The 25,627-nt window shown below is 38.0% G+C and overlaps 1 protein-coding gene across 7 annotated transcripts in view; it reads left to right on the top strand.

Annotated features, from left to right (window-relative positions):
- Positions 1-25,627, top strand: part of ZFYVE28 (zinc finger FYVE-type containing 28) — a 145,570-nt gene that overhangs the window by 73,644 nt on the left and 46,299 nt on the right. For all 7 annotated transcript variants that reach the window (XR_005957105.1, XM_041490478.1, XM_041490470.1 and 4 more), the window contains exons 3-7: positions 10,724-10,861; positions 13,359-13,561; positions 15,310-15,399; positions 17,776-17,865; positions 20,789-20,890. Coding sequence is in view for 6 of the 7 variants with exons in the window: in XM_041490478.1 (XP_041346412.1) it covers positions 10,724-10,861; positions 13,359-13,561; positions 15,310-15,399; positions 17,776-17,865; positions 20,789-20,890 (623 nt within the window). In the remaining variant the exon portion in view is untranslated. The remainder of the gene's footprint in view (positions 1-10,723; positions 10,862-13,358; positions 13,562-15,309; positions 15,400-17,775; positions 17,866-20,788; positions 20,891-25,627) is intronic.

Here is a 25,627-nt window from a genome sequence, read left to right as displayed (position 1 = left end):
TAAGGTGATGGGAAGAAAATAAATTGTTAGCCATTAGGGTGGCTTGTTCAATCATTGTGACTTTATAATTAGCCAGAGAGAATGAGAAGCTTAAATAGTTCACTCATAACCCCAAGTTCCTTTTGGAGTAAAGATGCACTGGTTGTCTTCTGTCTCCAGCTTATGCTTTTGAAAGAATTTGTGTTAACTCATTGCTGCACAGTGTTCTTGGTGAAAAATAATGCAGATAATGCAGACTTTAAGACAATAATTTAAAAAAGATTCATTTTTGAAAGTGTTGCATGTATTAGCAAGCTAGTGCTATTTGATGAAGTTTGAAATTATTGATATGAAAACAGCTTGTGATAAGGATGGGTTTGCTGTTGGAGAGCAGGCTTCAGATAGTAGGCTTTGTTCCTGCATGCTTATGCACTGCCTGCACTCCTAAAAACCTCCCATTTTAAAGGCTTTGGGAAATCTGTACTTGTGTGAAATTAATTATGCAGAAAACGTGCTCTTGGTTAAGGAAGCTTATCTTTTTTGCTTATATCACCTACTCTCTCCTGCTGGATTTCCATTTTTTTTAGACTAGTGCTATTTTTTCAGCATTTCTCAAAGTAGTGTTGAGGTGAACAGCATCAGCATTACCCAAAGTACATGGTTCTTCACATGGTGAAGAGATAAAGGTAGATACTTACATGTTTTTACTGCTCCTTGTTCCATAGTTGTGAGAAAAGCTCACAATTTAATTCTGAAAATGTAGTGCTCTTGGTACTAACTTATGATGTACACAATATAAATTCTTAGGTTTGCCCTGAGAATACATTTTCAGTTCTCTAGAGGTCTCAAGGTTTCTTTGCCTGAAGATTACTTACACAAATACCAAGCAGCAGAGATTTGTGTTCTTTGGTTTCTCTCTTGCCCTGCGGTGTCTGTAACTGCTGCTGAAGCTGTTGCTGTTCCACATGGACAGGGCTCATAATCAAACAGTGTAACAGTTCATGTAGAGGTGGTAAATGATGATCCTCTTGAGGCTGCAAAGCTTGTTCAATTGATTTGTGCAACTGAGGCTCTGGGCTAAACTGCCTTTGTGATGCAAGCTCTGATAATTTTTGTTTTGGAATTGTTCTGATACTGTGAAAAAGTCTTTTTTTGGTATGTTTTTTGTTCACTTTTTTTTCTGTTTGAGTCTGATGCAGACATAAATAATCAGAGATGAATTCTAGCAGGCTTTCAGAGTCATGTTTCCTTTTGACTTACCTGATAACTGGTATGAAAAATTGTTTTTCATTTTGACACATTTGTACAAACCTCTGGCCTCAGTGCCAGCCTGTTTATTATTTGTACAATATTCCTCCATAGGGATTTTGCAAATTTGACTATAAAATATTTTAACCCTGTAGCTGGAATGTGATGAGTTTTCTCAATAGATCTAATTAAAACATTTGTGGTTGTCTGGCTTATTCTGAAATGCAAATATCATAATTTATAATTGAGAAAAGAAAATTATGAGGGGATTCCTCAACCAGGAAAGCAGCATTATCTTGATGTAAATTTTTAGGAGAACTTTAAATCACTCATTTAAAATACACAGTGTAGAAATGATTTGAAGCTTGAATACTCTTAGAATGAAAGTCTCCAAAGATTTGTGCTCCTTGGTTTTCAGTTGAACTGTTGTTGAATATAACTCTGTATTTGTGGTGAAATTTCACATTGGCCTTTCTTTGTCTTTTGTCTACAGCTGCACAACTTCAGCATAACTCAATTAATTCTGTACTCAGTGAAATCAGATTTTTCATTGATTTTTAATGCTAAGTGTGTTCTTTCTTTCCTAGCAGGTAAAGGCTTTTAAGTTTACCAGTGCTGTGGGTTACCAGTGAGCTTTATAACTGTATTAATGGAAAGGCATAGAGTGGTTTCAGAAGGAAATATTTCTCTAAATTTGAGTGGTTTTGGTCAGAGGTCTGTGATGGCTTTAGCAGCTCTGTGTGTTGGCTGCCCAGTCTTTGATTCAAGCGAGCCCTTGGGCACTTGGTAGAAATGTTATAAACATTTAAGTTTCAGTAAATATCTTGACTTTATTGCTTGTCTGTGTAGTTGAGCATGGGCAAACAAGAGAAATTAACTTTGATTTTATATAAAAATACCCCTGTTCCAGTGTGTATTTCTGTGTTATCACACATAGTTCCTTAGGCATTATCCCCTGGTTTGTTGGCAGCGTCAGTTTAAAAGTTTTCCATTCCAAATTTACACTATTCTTGTTCTTATTCCCACAATTATACATGGCACCCCTCAAGCACAGCTTTGAGAGAGCTTTGAAGTTTTAGATCCTTATCCAAGGCTAGTTTAAATAAGCTGTGGTCAGCTTTACACTGGAAACCCTTGTTCAGCTGTATGCACGTATTTGTAGAGTCTGTCTGTGAACGTGAGCAGTGAAATGATGGGGGTTACTCTGGGTGTGTGCACTGAAACCCTCCCCAGGTGCCCCCAGTAGAAGAGCACTGAGTGCTGGTGAGACATGGGGACAGGGGCTGCAGGGTAGGTGAGATAAGGGGCAGAGTCTCAGCTGGCCTGGCTGCCAAAGGCTGACACTGCAAAACACCCTGACGCCAGTCTGTAATGAAAAGTGGCTTTCTGTTTCAGGTGTAAAAAAACCTTATCTGGAGGCGTCTCTTACTATCTGATAAGTTTAAGTGGTATGAGAAGAAGGAATCTCTAGCGGGGGAGGATGTATGCTCTTTCATTCTGTGCTTTATTGGAATTGTATCCATGCTGAAGGGAAGCAGTTTTCACAAAGGAAGTCAGCATCAACGAGCATCCCTCGATGGGAGAGGGTACCTGTGAAGAGCTGCTGAAGAACTCAGAGGGCAGTGCTGTAGTGGATTGGCAGTGAGTTATCTATGAAATACTAATTGTGTCATTAACATTCTTGACAAGAGCAAACTGGGAGTATGTACCATCACTGTGAACAATGAGACAGTTCAGAGGTGGGATGTTTTCGTGTTTGATTGCATCTGTCCATTGAAGAACATTTTCTTGTAGAATTAGGTAGAAATAGATCTCATTAAAGGAGACAAATTAGCCAAAAGTGAAAGGAACTCCCTGCTGGGTTCTGAAACCTAATGATTGGACAGAAGTTGGCAAGAATCTATTCCTAATGTTATTTTGTTAATTGATACAGAGGTTAAACAGTGTGGATTGAACCAGGAGCACTTTTAGCTGAAGTAATGGCCAGGTCTTTCTTGCCTGCCTAATTTGCAGCCCTGGAGACATATTAGCTATGTTAGTAGAGGTCAGTGAAGGAGACAGCAGGGAATTACTGAGATCAAGGGAGGAAGTTGACTGAAAGAAACCTTCATGTTCACAGAGTTTAGAAACTGTAGATAAAGATATCTTTAACAACAGAGGGAAGAAGTAAGAACCAAAAGCAGCCTCTGTCCAACCCATTGGGTGTTCCTCTTTGATCTGCAGTGAGGAGGGAATCATGATTATTATCTGAATTTGATCTGTGTTTGAGGCTTTTTTTAAAGTGGAACAGAGCTGGTGGACTCTAGAACAAAGTTCTCATAAGGTTTGTATTTAAGAAACTTAATGCAGAGGTAGGAGAGTCAGAAATTTGTGCCAGGATTAGGCTGTTTGATGTGAGAGTGAGCTAGGACTCATTCAGAGAAAATTATTTTCTTTTGTACAGTGTCTTCCAATTTAATTTTGGTGGGGACAGTGCCAGTCTAGAAAAAAAAAAAAAAGAAAAAAAAAGAAAAACTGAGAACAGCCATTTTAAATTGATGATGTCAAGATTAAGCTTAAATCTGAGACAATACAGATACCTACTTTACTTTTTTCCTGTCATAATAGAGCTTGTAAATTTGGGTGGTTTTCCTTTGGAGTTTCATTTCCAGTTTGGTTGTTTTATAACTGATGGCAACATTTGTCATTTCATTACTCGTAGCAGTGATGACTTGTGTGAGTTGCATTGCTCTAACAGATGTCTTCTCTGTGCTGCCTGACATCTTGGAACAGTTGGTGTCAGGTACCTGCTTCCTGTTTGGGTTTGCCATTGAGTGAAAGCTCTTAACATTCATTTTGCAAGCAGGCACACTTGTCAACCCTTTCATGTGTTTTCACCATACTTCACTGCAAATGAAGTATGGTTGTTCTAAATACACGAAGTAACCTCTAAGTATCAGAAAAATTGGGGTTTTTTTGTCTGTTGGGTTTGGCTCACAGATGTTAAATTTCCCATTTTTCCCCCAGTAATGTTAGGTGATCAGTGTAATGTTGTAGTTGGGTGAAAAACAAATGTGCAGAGTTAAACTGCAGATATTTCATTATCAGTAAATGAAATAATTAAATGTGTCTTTTTAAATGTTGGCTTTTAACAGCTTTTCTTCATTTTTGGGAGACTTCTGGTCACTACAGAATAATTAGCAAATGGCTATAAAATATAAAATGCTTGACTGTAAGTTGGGCCATCAGTACAACTCCATCAACTAACAGGAATTGTATTTTCTTTCTACATTTCATATTTGATCTTATGTAGGGAGTGATTAATATTTAAGTATATTTTTCTTTGAAAACAGGATCCTAATAATGTTTAGTATTGTAGTCTTAAACAGTAGTTTCTCATATTAACAAGTTTTTTCATGTGTTTCCACTTGCTCACATGGGTCAAATAGGTCATTGTGAGAAACTCCTGTTATCTAAGACTGTGGACAGAGTGGAATGAAAATGCTGTGCACTGCAGGTCAGGGAATTAATTTGCAGCAGAGAACCATAGGGAAGAAAGCTGGATCCATGCCAACTCAGCAATGAATGTGTTGGGGATGCAGGATGCTTTCACTGCAGCAGGGGAAGGCAAAGTGAAGATGGCAGTAATTAATGATGACATATCCTTCATTCTGCCCTCTGTGAATGGGGATTCCTCTTATTTATTGAGAGTTGTTGTTGCTAGGCTGGGGCAATACAGAATTTAAATTGCTAGATATCCAAGTTGCCTTTTCATGGTGAATTTTGGTATTACTCTCTAGTGGGATGAGTTGAACTAGGAGCTGCTCCCCAAAGTTCATACAAAGAAAAATTCTGTTACTTTTAGAAAGTGGAGTCTCATGAGTTGCACCCTCAATTTACCAATGATGCCAAGGTGGGTGGAAGAGTTGCTGTCTTCAACAGCAGGAAGGCTCCACAGAGGGATGTGGACAGGCTGGATCAGTGGGCCCAAGGGCCTGAGGTTCAACAAGGCCAAGTGCTGGGTCCTGCCCCTGGGTCACAGCCACCCCTGCAGTGCCACAGGCTGGGACAGAGTGGCTGGAAAGGGCCCCGTGGAAAAGGACCTGGGGGTGCTGGTTGAGAGTGGCTGAACAGGAGCCAGGTGTGCCCAGGTGGCCAAGAAGGCCAATGGCACCTGGCCTGGATCAGCAGTGGTGTGGCCAAGCACAAGTTTTTTGAGTGGCTGAGTTAGCTGGAGATGTTTAGCCTGGAGAAAAGGAGGCTCAGGAAAGACTTTATTGCTCTCTACAATTGCCTGAAGTTGAAGCCAGGTGGAGTTCAGGCTCCTCTCCCCAGTAACAATTGATAAGACAAGAGGAAATGGCCCAAGTTGTGCCAGGGGAGATTTAGATGGGATATTAGGAAAACTTCCTTCATGAAAAGGGTTGTCAAGCATTGGAACAGGCTGCCCAGGGCAGAGGCTGAGTCACCATCACTGGAGGTGATGAAAAGATTTGTGGATGTGGTACTTGGGCACGTGGTTTAGCAGTGGACTTGGCAGTGCTGGGTTAGTGGTTGGACTTGATCTGAAAGGTCTTTTCCAACCCCAATAATTCCATAGTGCTACATTGCCAGTGGGAAATAATCAATTAGCTGATGAGGCAAAGAGAGTCTGAAAGCTCAGCCTTTGGGATCTGTGCAAGATGGACTGGAGGGAAAACCACAGACATCTCTAATGTGAAATGACTGTCTGGGTTCTGAAGCCAGGACTTCTGTGTGTACATTGAAAACCCGTTAATTACATCAGAGAGGACACCACCTTGTTACTGGATTCTTCTGTTAAAGCAGCCCATAAAACCCTAAATACTTGCTAATTGCTTTAATTACAATAAAATATTCCTTTATTTTTGGCATTGATTTGTGTTCATCCATGACTTCTGATTGCCACGTGAGGTTGAAGGGGTTCTGGAAGTTACCAAGCTAGAAAGGGTAACAAAAAATGTCACGGACTTACTTAAATGAAGAGGCTAAAATATCATCTGTTCAGCTCATGGTGATGTTGCCATAGACCATATTGCCTTAGCTGGATTTTACTGATAATTCAAAACATGGCTATTAAAGAGGTACTGAACAGCACAGGAAGTTACCTTCCTTTGAAGAAGTCTTGCAAAAGACCTCAGAAAGGTCATATTAAATTTAATGTTGTGCAAGAGCACTGTAAATTTTATCAATGACATGTACAAAAGGGTAGATATGTTTGCCTTTTGTTGCTCTAAACATATGTTTCTGTTATAAGGAAGATTAATTTCTTGGCATTTTTTTGGTACCTATTCTGGAAGCTAATGCAGCAGTTGATGTTAGCTTTATGGTCTAATTATTTAAGATATGGCTAATTACTGATAGGCCAGAAATAAACCATTTGTCCTCTACTGTGGCTACCTACATGCATTGACTCACTATCACTCATTATCTTCCCTATCAAAATTAAATATAAGGGCTGTCTGTTATGTGAAACTCTGAGCTATGTTTTGCAGAAAGTGAGGAGTTTGGAGTAAATCCCAAAGCAGAATCTGTGCAGTGGCTGCCTGTGCTGCTGTAAAGCCTCAACAGAGAACCTGAAACAAAACTGCACATCCCAGTGTACAGAGAAACCAAAAGATAACAGATAAAGCCACCAAAAGAGGCATTACAACCCGGAGGCTTTTATGTAGAAAGATGGATCAAGTGAAAGATTTACTACTTCAATTCCAACTAATTGATTTCTGTTGCTTAAATTAAAGCAAAATTTCAGTGCTACCATGTATCCAAACCCATTTGTTATTAGCTTACAAAGCAGAATACTGTAATTAAATAAATTGAATGTTTCTTGAAGTTCTTCTGAAGAATAGACTAATTTGCTTACAATGCATTGGATAGTCTGTCTAAATTGGCTGGCATCCTTCCAGTTTTCAAGCATCTGAGATCTGAAGTTATTATGGGAGCAAATATTCCAGATTTTTTATGTAAGTGACTCTGCTCTGGGTGTCATAAGAAAAATGGAAGAGGGAAGGGAAGTGATGAAGAATTGTTGGTTTGTTTTGGTTTTTTTTTGTTCTGTAGGATGATAAAATAAACCCTGTAGAGCAACAGAGAATTTGGGAAATTGCACATCTTCAAACAGCAAAAGCAATTTACCTTGTGGAAATCTTTCAGTATTCGTACATTATATATCAAAGTTCCATCAACTCTTCTTTCTGTAATCTTCCTGTATCCCTGCTAGACTAGGCAGGAAAAGATGGCCTTGTTTTTAATTGGCTTTTTCACTGAGCTCTCTGACAGAATAACCAGCTGTCTGTGTGAAGCCAGGTAACTCTGTACAGACAACTGCTACTGGAGATGGAGCTATTGTGATTTATTTCCATTGGGAAGTGTATATTAAAATTCTAATTACCTGCAGTTTAACTTAGTAGTACTGCACATGTAAAAAAAAATACCTGACTCAAAGTTTGGCATACATGGAGAGGTTTTGGTAGATCTTGGGTGCTCTGGAGCAGAAGCATCTAGAGATTATAGGAATGCTGAAGAAATGAGCAAGAATATTAAGTGTCTTTTAAGGGGGAAACAAATACATTATATACTTAAACATTAGTATATTGTAAAAAGTTGACATATCTTCATTACATCATTGTGCCTTTAGTTGCAATATTCAAGTGCATTAAGGTATAAAATTTCATGATGCTTGTAATAATTATATTCTGAGATGATTTAGACAGAATCTTAGAGCTTTTTAACAGGTATAAGGATTAGAAAAACAGAACAAAACCATGGAACAGTTGCTTTCCAGCTGTGAGTCTTCTTTCTTTATTCTATTTGTGTAAAATGTTCTTTGATACATCAGGAATTTTGAATATGTATATAGGTGGTTATGTAAGGGAAATTCAATCTGTCTTGTAGCTGCTGTCACATAAGATTGCATTTAAAAAATAATCCATTGAAGTAAAATAAAATTTAAGGAGGAAAGTTTTTTTTTTTATATGGCTTTTCCTCTTATTCTGTGTAGCATTTTAGGGAAAAAAAAAGTAAGAGAAAAATTGCATTTCCCCATATTAAAGTTGGGTGGCAAGTAAAATAAATTGGAATCATATGTCCTAAAATAAAATGTAATTGGATTACTTAAAGTCTGATATAACCAGATTTGAATAGTGTTCTTCTCAGAGTTTCCTGCCTTAATATTTCTCTGCATTTCGTCAAACTTTTGTAAAATTTTAACTGGTAAGATTGCTTTTTACCACTATATCTCTCCAGTGCAAAAAGGCCTTTGCAAACATTGATTAATTCTCTTAAAACAGGAATCTGGTTTTTCATCCTGGTGATAAAGACCAACTTGTATTGCACTAGTGATAAAGTGAGAGCTACAGGCAAAGCACCTGGTCTGAAAATAGATCAGTAATGACAGATTTGAAGCACTTCATGAGTGACTCATGCCTTTCTACGATGTAAATGTTTTTATCCTCAGTTTCAGCCTTTGCTCTGTGACTTTGGGTGGGAGCTGGGTAGTTTAGGAATTTTTTCTTAGGAGACCTACTTTCAAAATGCTTTGGTTCCCAGGTAGAAACTTTGGGTAGGAGCTGGGTAGTTGAGGAGTTGTTTTTCTTAGGAGACCTACTTTCAAAATGCTTTGGTTCCCAGGTAGATTTAGCTAAATATTGGTGAGAGAAGTATACTCAATACCAGGAATTAAGAAGTGGAAGGAGAATAGGAAACTTGCTATGATTCTGTTCTTTCTGACCCTAAAGTCAGACCAGTTTGGATGTGATTGCTTGTCTGAGTCCCTGCTGTCCTGGAGAGAGGAGGTGGTGAATGTTCTGCAGCCAGTGGTTCAGGTGCTGCTGCTGCAGGGTGTGGGCATCTTGGCTCTGTCCTCTTCCAGGATTTAACTTCAGTTCTCCTTGCAAGACCCTTGGGAGTATTTAAGGTTGGTTTTTCCTTCGGTTCCTACAAGGGGCATCACTTTGGATTCTAAGGGATCCTGGTGGCCCACTGATCCTGGCAGTACAATAGGCCCAGTAGAGTGGGGGGAGGTTTCATCTCTAAAATCAGGTATTTTGTCTGTGATTCTAGTTTTCTTTTCTTGTCTCTTCTCATACCTGCTGGCTGTGGTCTGTGTTGTGATGCCCTGGAGGGGCTACAGGGCATTTGATTTTCAATCTGACCTCTAGAGAAGATGGTTGGTTGTTACACTTCCTCATGTGTTTTAACTGTATGAGGTGCGGTTTTTTGTTTGTTTTTTACAACTTTATTGATATGAGACTTCTTATCTCATGACAGCTTTGCAAAAAATACTTAGTGAAAGTGTTTTAATCATTAACACATCAACTTCCTTATGCCAGTGTGTAGTAAATATTGCTGATCATTAATTTATTCCCTTATTTTGCATGAAGACAACTGTAATTACAGCCTTAATGTTAAGATTATTTTGTGGCAACAGCAGGTACAGCAGTCTGTGGAGAAATTGCAGAAATTGTGGATCATTATTTGTACCTAAAGTTATTGTCTGTTTTGATGGGGAACATATTAGAGGGGCAGGTTTCTTCAAAATTCCTGTCTTCTGTTGTTTTTTAAATGTTTTATTTTCACCTGCACTGAAGTGTAGCTTTAAAGCAATTGTCTGTTAAACAATTCTGTACAGACAGATGTGGTGGTATTTGTTTGAGAAATACTTTAAGTAGAATGTGAATTCTGTAAATAGCAGAAGAAGCATAAGACAAAACATCTTTATCAAAGCACTCAGCCTTTTTCATGCTCTCAATCTACCTTTATTATGTTAATTAAATTCTGTACAGTTCCCAGCAGGGGAATGTGAAAATTATCTTTTCAAATAAATGAATACAGATTATTTACTGCATATCAAGAAACTGCTTGTAGGTCTTTGATCTTTGTCCTGGTGCAGAGGTAGATCAGAGCAGTTATTAAAGCTCTAATTTGTGTGGTGTCCCCTTATCCTCCTGGTGTCTGGGGGATGTGGTGGTTGGTGAGTGTGCCAGCCCTTGCCCACTTGGGATTCAGATGTGTAAACTGCTTTAGATTACCAGGATGAGCTTAAATGGTCCAAATATAACTCAATTTCTAACAGCTGCAAGGTATCCTGTCAGGTGCTCTTTGTGGGAATAAGGGCAGTGTGTATTGTTGGGGCTGGTGAGAAGAAATGGAATAAGTATAATTCACTTGTACTTCCCGTTTATTTACTGATAGGTACCGAGAGCTGGAGGTAATGAGCTCTTTATGTCATGCCTCCTCATCAGAAGTCTCATTGAAGTAGTCAAAGTTAAGTGCAACTAATCTGAGAAACAGTTTCTAGGAAAACTACAAAGAGTAAAGTTTGCTGCTCTTGTTTCTGTGCAGTATTCTCCTCTGTTTTCACTGTGTGTATGAAGACCAAGAGAGTTAAATACTGCATTTTTTATCTTAATTGGTTGGTATTTCACTAATGAAGTCTACTTTAGAAGCAAAAATGTTTTCTGTGCAAACTGTATATATGGTATCCTGTGTTTTGCTTCAGGATAATGTTTTGAACATCATAAACCAAATCATGGATGAATGCATTCCACATGAACGGGCCAACAGAGACTTCTGTGTTAAGTTTCCAGAGGAAATACGCCATGACAACCTTGCAGGGCAGCTTTGGTTTGGAGCAGAGGTAGGTCTGTCATACTCCTGTTGTTTGGGATTAATAGATGCTTTTTTGTTGTGTAAAGCCACAAGAACCTTTTCAGATTTTTCTGTAAGAAGTACAGAAAAAGAATGACAGAGTAAAATAAAGAAGAGAACTTGCTCTGGGTGCTCAGAGAAATGGCGTTCTGTAGCTGTGGTTTTGGTTGGGCTGAGCATACCAGGTTATTTTCATAATTGTGTGCTGTCAGTATTCTATAGTGAAAAATTATTCTTTTGTGGGTTAGCATCTGAGTGATATTTTGATGGGTTTTTTTTTCTGATCAGCCGTCTTGTGTTTTGAAGATCTTAGAAACAAATAAAAATGTATTAGAGAGTTTCATCAGGACAAAAGTTCATCTCCAACAAATAGAAGTGCATGCTGTCACTTTAATGGCTGTGTTATGCTATAATTCATCCTAAATATGCAACCTCAGGTTGTCATATGTTGCACAAAACTTTCTGGTTTCATGTGTATGCCAATATAATAGTTCCTGTGCAGAACACTGAAGTCCACTTTTCTTCTCTTACCTGGTTTCTCTCAAAGACTTGAGAAAGTCTTGAGACTTCTTCTCAAGAAGTCTCCTTGCTTTTAGACCAACCTGTAGGAACAAGGAATTTTTGTAGTGAATAAGCTTCTGTTATTTTAACCAAAGGAAGCCTGAAGTGTCAGAACAAAAGGCTGTGATATGCAAGATATTTATTTTTTAGCACTGATGTCTTTGGCTGAAAACAAGAAATCATTTTTGGTGGCATTTTTCATTTTGTGGCATCTTTAGTGATAAAGTCTTCACTTTACTGGCCTGAAGGTAACTTAAGGTGGCACCATGAATTTGTTGAGACTTGAGGGAGGATTAGTCCAGACATCCCACCACACAACAGCAGGTTGTGGTCTTGTTTTCTGTGTTGCCTCCCCTGTACTTGAAGCAATCCTTGGCCTCCTGTTAATAACCTTTTTTTTCTCTACCAGTTTCTCCTTTCTTTTTCAAGTGCATATTCTCCATGAAGATTTCCCATCTTGTTCAGTCCAATATGCCTCCATATGTTCTGTTTCTGAAACTTCCTTTGACAGTTGTTAATTGCAGGCTCCTCTGAGTCAGTCTCAGAATTTACAAAATTAATTTGGTATGAAAGTGCTTTGTAATCCTGTTATAAGTCTTGTTTTATTCACTGCTGTGTTATATAAGCTAAACCTGTTTCCAAATCAAACTTTCACTGTGTAACCCTCAGGCTGGAGGGACCTGTTGGTTCCAGGGAAAGTAACACATGCAGTGATGGTGTAATGCCAGCTCCTACTGCTGTAGGCACTGCCCTCCTGCAAATTCATGGAGCAAGAAGGCTGTGTGAGCTTTATGAGTACACACTTCTGTCCTTGGCAGTACAATCACTGAGTTATCAGACTGAGAATACCTATCAGCAGGTAACACTTACTCTGTCCCTACTTCTCACAAATACTGCTTTGGCTGATAAGAAGTAAGAACATGATCTTCTCTTTGTGCCCTCAAATCAGACTGCTGAGAAAGGATCCCTTCTGGGATTGCAGGTCCCTCTTACTGAGTTGCAGGTGTGGCTCCCATCCACAGGATGCCCGGGAGAGGGGGGTGACACAGCTGCAAATGGAGATTTAAAAAAGGGGAAAAAAAAGCCTCCTGATCTTTGAGAACAACCTTGTATTTTCTCAGTTAACAGAAGTATTTATATTGGTGCTTCCAAATGTAACCATAAAAGAATAAAGCCAGCAGTTGTGTTTAGTGGCAAGATTTTAAAAAAGTTTTATTAATGTGTTGCAGTAAAAATCTACTGTTAATGTCTTTGTCAGCTGGATAGAGTCCATGTATAATGCCTGGGGCAAGGAGTCTTAAATAGTTGCTTTCCAGACACTGGAAGGGAAGAATCACTCAGTGACCTGATTTTTGTATATTATCATGATTTCTGTGGGAAGCAGGGTACTGGCCTAACTGGATTCTTGTGTGATAGCCAGTGTGAGCAGTTTTGCTGTAAAAGACATCACAGTTGCAGAACTTGGAACAAATTTATTTTTCAATAAAATGAAAAATCCAAATCCAAGTCCAGATCAAAACAGCCCATGGACTGTAGTTTTGCTGGATTCCCATCTCTTTTATGCAAGGAATCTGTGTGTGCATAGAGGATCTATCCTACTAATGCTTGTTGCCTAACTGGTGGGAGAATAACTTCAGTTCTTCTGTCAGCACTGTGGTCACCCTAAGACATTCTTGTACTTCAGCCTTTTCCTCTTCTCATCTCTCCCTGGCTGAGCTGCTCCCTAACCTTTTCTGTGAAAGCTTTTGACTCTATACCAGTCTTAAATCTTTCACTTGTTTATAATTTGCAGCCAACTGGGGCTAAGTACTGGCATTGTTCAAAAGCACATCTTATTAAATAGCACATCTTGTGCTTCATTTCTGAGTATAGAAGTATTTTTACTTTGTAAAAACTAATATTTTATCTCTTCATCTCTTTCACAGTGTTTGGCTGCTGGTTCAATTATTATGAATCGTGAAATTGAGAGTATGGCTATGAGGCCCTTGGCCAAGGATCTGACCCGAAGCCTAGAGGAAGTCAGAAATATCATTCGTGACCAGGCCTTGAGGGATTTGAACCTCTACACAGAAAAAATGAAAGATTCCCTCAAGCATTTTGATGTGCTTTTTGCTGAGTTTGAATTAAGGTAAAAGAGATGAAGTAAATGTGTTGTGAGCCATGTCTTAGCCACTGCAGTTGTTTTTGGCTTGTTGGTTTTTGGAAATTGACTGTTTCACTCTATATTCTTTGAGTGGAAAAAGGATGTAAATTTTTTATCATTGTATTTGAATTCTTTAGTAATTTGTGTATTGTTAGATTTTTCCTTCCAGTGTAGCAATAATGAAAACTAAATAGCTTTTTAGCAATCAACATTTCCTCTCTCCAGCTAAACTATAATCCCCCATTTGCATACTGGCAAATGGCATTTGAGGGAGAATTTCCAAGACACAAAAGGAAACCATAAATCTCTTAATGTTTTCTTTATCAGTGAAAAGGCAACAAATAGATATTTAAAAAGAATAGAACGATAACGCATATTCTAGAGACTGAGGTTTTGTTCTCTTGTGCTTAGTGGTTCAAGCAAGATGTACCCAGTGAATTTAAGAAGGCAAATTGAATTGTGATGGAGGAAGTGCTTTTACATGAACCATAATTAACCACGGGAAATCACTGATTTCAAAACTTGTGATTGAAAAATGACTTTGAGGTTTATAGCTTAAGTAAAAATAACTGCTTTTTGGGGTGATGTTTTTTTGCATCAGGGGTCACACTGACCAGTCTTGCATTGTGCTTCAGAGTCTAGACAGCTGCCTGCCTGTGTGTTAGATGTTTGTGGTGCTGGCCACAGACAAGATAATGGGCAGGGTTATCTGTGGATCTAATATGACACAGTCACTGCTGCGCTTAGCAGAACATGTTTCTTGGAATTGGGTAGTCTTTTAATATTCCTTGGGAATAACCTATACGCTGTCATGTCCCACATTACTGCTTGCCCTTCCTCAATATTGTTACTCTCTTACGTTCTTTTACTCAGGTAAACAGGTTTTTGTCTGATTAGAAAAGACGACATTATTCTGTTACATTGAAAACACTTCAATTGAAAACATTCTAGAAAAACATGTTTTTTAAGTGTGGGTTTGAGTGCAGACACCAATGACATCAGTAACTGGTTCTTGGCAGTGTCTGTGCAGTTTTTGGCCTGTCAGTTCCACTCTCTATATGCGGCATTTTTCTTCACCATCATTTTGCAAACAACTTCTTCCCTTTCTGTGTTACTTGTACTCTAAAAATGACCAATTAAGTAATACATTGACAGAAAATCACGAAACTTCTACCAGTGTTTCTTACCTTGTTGAATTAGTGCTTTTGCTAGTAATTCCACATAGACATGAGGCCAAATTTTAAGTGTCATAAACTGTCTCATCTGGGTAACTAATTTCATTATTCTAATTTCATGTAAAATTATTATAGGTAAAATGTTTGGTTTAAGTCAGATTTTTTTAATTGAGGAAATGCAGAGTAAACTGTTCTGTCTTTAAGATGGGGCAGTAAAGATCCTTCCAAGGCACTGTGCCACACAGTAAAGGGTTCTGATAGCTAAATGTGGTATCATAATTAAATCATTGTATCATAAATGTGCTATATAATTATAATATTTCTAAATTACTGCTGACTTCCGCTGCCTCAATTCCACTTCAATAAGTAATTTGGCTGTGTTTCTCATAGATTGTTACACAGTACAGTTTTCATAGTGAGTGCTGTTGAAGTAAATACAAATTGGTACAGGAAGTCATCTTAGGTTTCTAAGATGATTTGTCCTAGGTTTGGTTTTATTTAAAATTTTATTTGTTAAAGCATGTGAAACAGTGGTACATTATTTTATAATTTTTGTAGTTATGTGTCAGCCATGGTACCTGTGAAGTCTCCAAAAGAATACTATGTACAGCAGGAGGTTATCGTACTGTTCTGTGAAACTGTGGAGAGGTAAGTTAAGGACTAGATCTTAATTTCTGTGTTTCCTTTCTCTCTGAGTTTTTATAGAAGTACATTAACTATAATATTGAAGAATTGTCATAAAACACCAGCTATTTTGCTTTTCTAGTAAGTATCCAAATTCGAAGGTTAAGCATGCTTGGCAGGCACAAGCCTGTGGGGTTTTTTTTGTTTTCTACATTAAAAAAATGCAAAACAAAACACAAGAGTTAATAATACAACAATAACTGTATTGTTGGTATGCCTAGTTACAGATGTGTAAAAGAAGACTAAGCATTTAAATAAGCTAAGTCTGTTCAAGGCATCAAGACTTAGTGATATTTCATGTAAGAATACATGGGGAGATGATTCAAATAATCTTTGAACCTCCAGTGATTTTCATAAAGAACTCATAAAATCTCTTTAAAATCTCAAAGGACTGGTGTTTGGCTCTATATGTATGAAGGGAGAATGATGAAAGAAAACAATTCTGCAATCCATAAGTTCTAGAAGTATAAGGTGCAAAGCAAAGGGTGAATTTGTAATGCATTGAACAACTTTTTTTTCTTCCCCCTTGTGACAGATGAACTAGCCCGCAGATGGGCAGTAGAGGGGAGCAGCATGTGAAATACTCAGTCTAAGAGGGGTTTTGAGCAGTGCAGCACTGTTCTTGAAAGAAAATTAGTGAATCATGTTCTGTGTAGAATCATTAGATGGCAGTTGACTGTAAAAGGCCCTTAGGATAAGTGTTGGTTTCACTGTCATGTTAGGAGAACTTGGGAAGCAGGACCCTGGGTCTGGTATGGTCGATCCTTTCATCAAGGAATGGAGGAGTACAGAGCACACTGTCTCAGTCTGTACATGGCACCAAGGTCAGAGGTGTTTCAGGCATTTTGGGAGACAGGATTACAACTCAAAGGTCACAACAAGTGAGGGGTATTACCTTCCATCAGTCAGGGAGCTACTACACATACATGTACTCACCTGTGGCTTACACGTGTCCAGCAGAGGCACAAAGGTGATGAGGGGTCTGGAGCATCTCCCTTAGGAGGAGAGGCTGAGGAAGCTGGGCCTGTTCAGAGGAGACATGACTGGGGGGATCTGATCCATGCACACAAATATCTCTAAGGTGTGTGTCAAGAGGATGGTGCCAGACTCTCTTCCATGGTGTCCAGGGACAGGACAAGGTGTAACAGCGGAAATTACAACACAAGAAGTTCACACCAGCATGGGGAAAGAATTTCTCTACATTGAGGTGGCAGAACAGTTGCCATGGAGGTTGTGGAGTCAGTCTCCCTCTCTGGAGACATTCCAAACCCACCTGGATAAGTTCCTGTGTCACCTGCTCTAGCAGATGACCCTTCCTGCCTGAGGGGTTGGACTGGCTGATCTCCAGAGATCCATTCCAGCCCTGACAGTTCTGGGATTCTGTATTTGCCCAGTAAGAGGAAAAAGATGGTTTCTTAATTGTAGCTTTGGGAAATCTGTCTGGGCTGTAGGAAGGAACAGGGAGTGAGCATGGGCACCAGTGTGTCCATCCACTCTTGGCACCAACCAGAATTTGCTTTGTGGTCATGTCCTGTCCACCCCCAGCAGTACTGGCTGACAAGGAATAAGAAAATGTTCTTTCCATTCTTTTGGGAACCAAAAGCAGGACTTGTGTGCAGTTTTCCTTGCAGTCTTAAACACTGGTATGAACAAGTCAGAGAAGAAATTTGAGGATGTTATAAAACATATATGGTGAAATCTGGAAATTGTGAAGCAACCTGGAAAATACAGCCAAGTAAAAAATCCAAGCAAAGTGAGGTTTAGTTTAAAAGGGACTTAAGACATTTGAGAAGTTATTTGAGGATAATGAAGTCTCCCCCAAATATTAAATCCTTAGACTTCAGTAAGTTATTGTGTAGAACTGGGCTGTTCGTGGGTGATTTTCTTAGGTTTTTTGTTAGCTAAGGGGGAGATTGAACTTGATAATTAGAGCAGTTTGTATTTGAAAATGAAACCAAGTACTTCCCACTGTTACTTTAAAAATGTTTCTTTTATTTGAAAAATTGTCAGCGCCAGTGGTTTTCAGTATCAAGCTGAAGCTTGACATAAAATAGTAAATAGAGAAAATTTCATAAAAGTGAATTGTGTTTTGGATAACTATAAAAGCTTTAAATGCTTAAAGGGATTTGTTTCTCGCATTTATGTTTTTATACTGTTTTTTTCTTTAAAGCAGAGACTTAAGCAAGCAGTTATATATGTAGTGGTTTAGACTGTACAAAACCAGTGCATGAGTTAAATACTATCAGTTTGGTTTATAACAATTTTTTCAAATTTTTCCTTAGTGAAGTGTATTCTTCAAGACTTTGATGTCTTACTAAATAATTTTATTCTTCTGCTTAGAGCCTTAAGGCTTGGATACCTCACTCAAGATATGATAGATGACTATGAACCAGCTTTAATGTTTACAATTCCAAGATTAGCCATTGTATGGTAAGTAATTTTTAACTACTCTCTGCTCTGCCTCATTTAAAGGTTTATTGAAGACTTGAAAAGCAGTGTTTAGAATTTGATGGTCTGTCTTTCACCTGAGTTTGCTTTAACGTTCTTTAAAAAGAATTAAAGGAGGAGAATTGTTGTGTTCTAAATCATTGCCAGTTTAATGTAGAATATCAAGACAAAAAAAAAAAAAAGATGGTAGAACTCTAAATAGAGCAGGCAGGAACAATTGATCAGGCATCCTCCATCAAAATTTAAAAGTTAGGAACATCAGTCTTTGCAATGTCATGTTGTCAGAAATATTTTTTGAAAGCACATATTGTGTGACAGTCAAAAATAGGATGACCTAAGGTAAAATTCTTGAAAACAACAAATTTTCAGTTAAATTTGTGTGGTTTTCTCCATGACTCGAGGTTCAGAAGGAATTATCATGGCAAACTGCATTGTAACTGTTGAGTTAGGCTCAATTCCCTTGAAGGAAAGTGTAACTTTTGTGTATATTTGTGCCCTGTATTGACCACTCAAGGCAGCTAAATGGGCAGTGGTTTTGCTTCATGCAGTTTTTGCAATATTGAACAAATCAGATACATTTTTCCTAATGAGTGTTCATGGTTTACTAAGGCAGCAGTTTCTCTGGAGTAAAGCCAGCATATTTTTAATATTTCCTCAAAAATAGGATGACCTAAGGATACAATTCTTGAAAACAACACATTTTCAGTTAAATTTGTGTGTTTTTCTCAATGACTCTAGCTTCAGAAGGAATTATCATGGCAAACTGCATTGTAACTGTTGAGTTAGGCTCAATTCCCTTGAAGGAAAGTGTAACTTTTGTGTATATTTGTGCCCTGTATTGACCACTCAAGGCAGCTAAATGGGCAGTGGTTTTGCTTCATGCAGTTTTTGCAATATTGAACAAATCAGATACATTTTTCCTAATGAGTGTTCATGGTTTACTAAGGCAGCAGTTTCTCTGGAGTAAAGCCAGCATATTTTTAATATTTTACCATTGTGAATGTTTTACAGTTAGCTAGTATAAGTAGGATAATTGAGGGAAATAAAAGCCCTCAAATCCTGAGTGTAATACACTTCTCCTCAGGAACTCCCTGTGGCCTGTTGTTCCTGTTAAATAGTATATTGTCTCTAACTGTCATTCTAAAAATAATAACAGTAATAATCTGATTATTGGAAGACAACAGGAATGTAAGAACTCAGTTTGAAGCTGCTCACAGTGAAGGAGAACCCATTATGACTAACTGGAAAGCCAGGGCTCTCTGGCAAATAGATCATGTCTACCCCAAATTACAAAGGATAGAGAAGAAGTTTGAGTGCTCCTAATTATCCAGTGATAAAAAAAGAAATCACTCTCATGAAGTATCACAGAGCTCTTTCAAATGTTACACATGTACAGAAGCCATTTCTTTTTTTTTTTTTTTTCTGTAGTGCTCTACCCCACTTTTTTAAATTTCTTCCAAGAGTTAAATTCTCTGGCAACCAAACTGCCTGAAAGCCAAAGGAACAGTGACTTGCATCAGGGAGAAGTTTGAGAAGAGTAGCCTTGAGCTCTCACTCAGCAAAGTAGTAATATTTGCTTATGCAGAGCATAAGACATGAGTCAGCAATAACTGCTTCGCTTTGTGGCAGCCTGCTTGTTCAAGCTTGGCAAGCATAGAGAAAAAGATAAAATGATGTATCCCTGGCAACAAGATAATTTGTCTTAAGCCACAAAAAAAAAAGTGACTTGCAAAGGAAGCAACTTTTTCTGGCTCTCATCTCCTCTTCTCTGCTACTGCCCTCAAAACCTTAATCCAAGGGAAATTCATATAGCTTGTGACATCAGCTTTGCTGCTGTGTCTCAGAGAGGCTTTGGTGGTCGCACAGGTGCTTGCTAGGGAGGGGCTGGTGACCAAAAGACTTTGACAGTCCTGTTAGCCAAGGGTTGCTGTTACTCTGGGTGATTTGGGTGCTGGATAGCTCTCATAGCAGTATGTAATTGGAGTTTAAGAAAAGGAGCATGCCTTTGAAATATCTTGGGTAACAGAGCCCTGACACTATGGACAGGAAGGGGAAAATGGCCTTGGAAAAAGAAAACTGATGTAATCTCAGCTGTGAGAAGGGGTTGCCTTTGGGAAACATACATTGGTTTTGCAGTGGGCAGAGGATTAAATAGTTCTAAGCAGAGTGGTGCCTGCTGGGAATCCACTCTCTCACCCAGTCTGGTGTGGCACAGCAGATCTGAAGGTGAATTTTGTTTAATCCATGGCACACAGACAGGTTTGGGCAGTGGTGATTTGGTCAGGAGGAACTATTGAGTACCTGGAGGCTCTCAGGATTGTGAATTTACCTCTTTCCAGGGAAATTTTTGTACAAGTGCTGAGTTGATTTAAAAGCGTCGTTTCTTCAAAATGTGTTTTATGTGATTAAGAAAATCTGTTTCCTTTTTTTACCATATGTCAATACCACCTTATATTTATCTTGGAAGTAGAAAACTAGGAACTCAGGAGTCAGCTACCTTACCTGGAAGTTATGGACTGGAAAGGAAAAGCCATCTGCAATATCTCAAATCAGTGGACCTCCCATAATGTACTTGATAATAGGTTTCCTTTGTGGGATTTCCTTTGTGGTTTTTTTTTTTTCATTCAGCTGCAGCAATGAAATAATGTGTGTTCTTCCCTTTATGCTCCCATTGCTTTTTCTGCCGTGTTTAGAAAGGGGAACAGAGTGGAGGGCATCTTTTTCCTGTTACTTTAAATAGCATCTAATTCTAGCTGTGGGTGAATCAGACAAAAATAAGATAATGAGATGTAGTTAAATGTTGTTCTAATGTTTATGTACAGTTGCTTTTCTGACTATTCAGTTGTTGCTCTGTGTAATAAAATTTTCATTTTTGTGTGTGTTCATGCATGTGTTTGAATTACAGTGGCCTTGTTGTCTACTCTGAGGGACCATTAAACTTGGACCATAAACCAGAAGATATGTCTGAACTCTTCAGACCTTTTCACACTTTGCTAAGAAAAATAAGGCAAGTAATAAAAGAAGTTGTAATTGCTTCTCTTCTGAAGTGAAAATCAGAGTCTGAAAACTCATAAATGCTTAGAAAAGTGTTTCTGTTTGCTATGTTAACCATAAACTGAATTTTCCTCTCATCAGCCTGATATAGCCATGAAATAACTAAATGTAGTTTTTCATTTCATGGTAGTTTTATGAACTTGTAATCTCTGTGATAGTTTCTTTTTTTTGAGTATCACTTTATAGCATTTCACATTTTCCTTCTGGTTAGATGATGCCTGAAATACTAGAGTTTATTTTTGGGAAATTCTGTTTCTAATTAGCATCAATGTTTCTGCTTAACTAGGCTTATTACATTTTCTTGTTATGCTATGATGCAATACTCAGATAATTCTTAACCTAATAGAAATGACTATCAGTTTTTCATATTGCAAATTTGTTTTTTACAGGATGAATTACTTTATACTTTCTGTAATGCTTCAGTGTTGGTTACCATCGGAGATGTGGGCTTTGGCTCAAGTATAAAGAACATTAAAATATTTTTTTCTTAGCTGAGGTCTTTAGAAGACTAGTCTCTTTGGAGAAACTGAGCTGTATGTTTAAAGGGTCTTTATGTTCACTCTTCAGGTATTTTATCTGGGTATTAAGAAATTTTCTTAATCCATAAACCCTGTTATTGTTTCAGAACTCAGATTTATATACCAACTGCAACTTTTGTTCCTAGAAATCTCTAGAGATAATTTGAAAGGTTTGGGGTTTTTTTTGCTATGTCCAATTTTCAGCAGTTTATTGCCTTCCCTGGATGCCATGGTGACAGTCTGATGCAAGAATAGTTTTCACATCGTTTATCCAGGTTGATCTCCTCTCATCCTTTAGAGGTGAGGCATCTCCCGAGGGAGCATGTGAGTTCTGTCAGGGGTGGTTCAGAGGGGAGCTATTTCTGAAGTTAGCCTTTATAAATACCTAGACCACATCCTTGTGTGTCCCTTAAAACTTCCTAGTATTTTTGTCTTGAAGTCTTATTTTTAGGTACATTAGTGATATTCATGTTGAAATCTGAGAATTAAAATTGAGAAATAAACATGTTGGGTTTGTTGGGTTTTTTTGAGTAATTATGGTATTATAAAACACTGGGTTAAGAATAACAACATGAACTGAGGGACAAAACTGAAGTTAGAAGGAAGAAAAAGCATTATTGGTACTGAAGCTTATGAAGTCCATGAAGTCTACATCAAAATACCTTATTCCCAATACGTGGCTATTGCAGATATTTTCCCCAGCATTCCACTTGCTGTCAAAAGCCAAAAAGATACTTAAAAGCTAATATTCTTCTCATAATCTGTATTTTCTGCTTTATTATCCTCATATTTCACAATGTGAAAAATGAAAATCAATTAAGTCAGTGTATTGCTCAGCCCATTTAATTTTCATTTAATTTTCATTTTTGACTGTGAACATATCTCTGGGGTTGAAATTTGTAAAATACTTGTTTGTTCAATAACTACAGTTTTCAATGCAAACTTTTAAAAATAAAAATCTTTCATATTCCATTTTTGAAAAGTTCTGATATACTTTAAGACTTGTATTTATTCTGTAAAAGAAAGGGAGCGTTAAAAAATGTGACTTCAGTTGTCTGGAAGACAAAGTTGGCAAAGTGTTCTTACTGAGATAACATCTATCAGAGCAAAAATTCAAGCAAGAAGTAATATGAAATTCCATGCCTGGCAGTCTCTGAATTGAAGGAACTCAAATACTGGCAAGAACTGAGCTCAGGAAGATCCTTTAGTAATATCCTTGAATGGAAAATGCATTGCATGAAAATAACTGTGAGATGCAAATAAGTGTGCTGTTCATACAGAGTAATTGAATTACTTTCAAAAGTCCCTAAGCTGTGTAGGTTTTTTTGTTTTTTTTTTTCTTATCAGGTTTTTTTTTAACTCATCAGGCTGCAATCCATACTCTGTGAGAAGGTTCATAGAAACCTATGAAGATGGAATGATATTTGATACCAATACTTCTGCTCCCCAACAAAGGAAGAGTGTTTTTCCCTGGAGTCTTTCTCCAGTCTCCAGCACCCATAGTTAAGGCATGAAAATAGATTCAGAAGTCGTTTGTTGAAAACAGCTGCATTTTGTATTCCAGTTGTGTGCCTGTTGTAAGAATAGAGAACATCTTAGTGCAGAATGTGATCACATCCCAGTGAATTTCTCTGTAAATTTCTGTAACTTTTTAGCCCAACTAAGTATTTTAGCTTATGGGGTATCATCATATACAGAGCTGATTATTTTGTAGGATTACAGGTAATTAATGTTTAAACTGTATTATCCTAAAATATCCATAAGGCAAAAGCTAAGTACTGTAGTTAATTATGTTTATCCACATAATTAAATCAGAACTAGCAGAGAAGATAAATATCTATTAGGTATGAAAATTTTTGCTGTCCTACTGGTGGCTGACAACTTTGAAAACAATAGAGATTGTTGAGACTCTAAGAAAAAGCAGTAAGGGTTCTTGCTGAGTTTTTGGAAAGGTTGAGCAGCAAATTATGGCTTTGAATGTTTTAATTAATATCTAAGCCAGGTGCTTGTGTTGACTTTTATTTTGTGTGTAAAACATTAGCATTACATCTATCGAAGCATAATTATATAGTAGTGCTATCTCTGTGCCTTTGAAATGAAGATGTTTGAACCATTTCTGCCAAAGTGCTGCAATCTCCTTGGGAAATGCAGAGATCACATCACCTGCTCTGTGCACGGATATGTCACAGGGGCCTGTCACACTGAACATTCCTGTCATAAAACACTACCTATACTATATATGCATTTGAGGCTGCTGTACAGGGATTTTTGAAAGTCAGAAAACTTGGGGTTTTACACTACTCCTTAATCCTGCCCTGTTTCAGAGCTCTGTACTTTCCTGGTGCTTGTTTCTAGACCATTCCAAGTGCTGGCAGGGTCCCTATGGATTTTGGTGGTGCAGAATCAAGGAGATTGCCCATCAAGTGGTGCAGAATGAGAGGATCATACCATTTTAAATGCACTGAAAACTTTCTGTATCATTGACTAGAAATTAAATGCAGTGTACATACTCTCTGTGTTTTAAAGAATTGGGTGGGGCAGTGTGGAATTAGTTTTCTTTTAAATCAAGTGTGCACAGTGGTTGGGGGAAACTGTTTTTTCCAAGGTGGCTGGGTTCAAAACTTCGAGTTGATCCAAAACTGTGGCAGTAAAGAAATGTCAGTGCTGTTTGTTGCATATCTTGGTGTTGGTTTCTCAGTGTGGGTGTGTCAGACAGATCTGTGACTTCGGTGAGCAGAGCAGGGCACAGCAGGAGTGGGGGATGTGTGTGGCATCCCTGTACCTGCACCAGGCTCCTACAGTGGCAGCTCCATTGAGGCAGCTGGTTGTGCTCCCTTTGGAGCATGAACTGAAGCACAGGCTGGCAATAGCAATGAAGCTCTTCTCTGACAACAAGGCAGTTTAAAATTCTGGTCAGAATAGGAGCAAAGTTAATGGAGGAGGCTTGAGGAATGTGCAGGATGAGAGGGTTTGTGGCCCTGCCTCTGTTAAGCTGAACTTGTCTTTAAAGACATCTGTCCTCATGTCTTTGAAGTTTTTTTGTCATTTCTGTACCCTGGATATTGGCAGTTGAGTAAAATATGTTCATTGGTTTTGCTGTAGGCAGAGCAAATCTCTGCAACTGCTTGTAACAGGCAGAGCACATCTGAAGAACTTGCTTTGTTTTTCTGACAGTAGCTGTAACCACTGAAAGAAGAATGTTCCTCGTATTTTGAAAGCTAGATTGCCTTTCTGTGATACAATGCCAAAAAGAGTAAAAAAGCAGGTGAAACCTCAACATGCACTTGTTAAAATTCAGCATGTTCTGAAGTCCCTCTGAGAAGAAAGCACACTGCTGCTCGTCAGGGTGGATTGCAGAAGCTGACTTTACCTGTGGCTTCTGAATAATGTAAGCAGAGAGAGAAATCCTTTTTGTCCATATGAGCACAAGGAGTTAAAGGTTCTTCAGCAGAAAGAAAATGAACCACTGAAGTAACTACAGTTTAATTAAAGCTTAAAGTCTACTGATGATGCCTGATGTTTAGTTTTTAGTAGTGAAATGTCGCATTTCTTTCCATATATTGGTTAACATTCATTTTCAGTATCTTCATAGTCATTTTACAACTTGACAGATTGGCAGTGAGTCCTGTATAGTCTAATGTACAGTGCATGTAAAAGGAAACTGTTGTTCAAACATAGTCATCCTTAAAAATGACTGGTGAATCTAGGGAATTTTAACCAGAGAAGTGAAGATAATTACTTGAACCTCTTTTAGAATAAGCTGTATTTGTTAATAGCGAAATTTCCAGTGTTTGGATTAAGAAAATGAGCATATTCCCTTTGAATTTAAAACAGGATTATTTCTCTACTGAAATTACAGGGCTGGTAGACTACCACGTGTAATTCAACTGGTTATATTATTCTTCCAAGACTGCATGGATCTGACTCACCTAAAAAGACATGAGGATTGTCCGCTGATTTCACTGGTGGTTGTTGTTGTTCTTGTTATTTTTTTAAAAATCAGGCTTTATTTAATATCCTCAAAACTGCATACAATTGCTCTTAAATTTTGAGGTGTTACTGGCAGAAAGAGAGTTTATTACTCAAGTCCATGGAGCTAGCCAGTATAAAGTAAATATTTGTTTCCAGCACTGAATTTACAGTGAATGTGTGAAACCTGCATTGGATAGGTC

The sequence above is a fragment of the Pyrgilauda ruficollis genome, unplaced genomic scaffold, assembly GCF_017590135.1.
Source record: "Pyrgilauda ruficollis isolate IOZ18807 unplaced genomic scaffold, ASM1759013v1 scaffold1, whole genome shotgun sequence".
Classification (NCBI taxonomy): Eukaryota; Metazoa; Chordata; class Aves; order Passeriformes; family Passeridae; genus Pyrgilauda; species Pyrgilauda ruficollis.
Note: the sequence above shows the minus strand (reverse complement) of the source record. Positions and strands in the feature narration are given on the sequence as shown.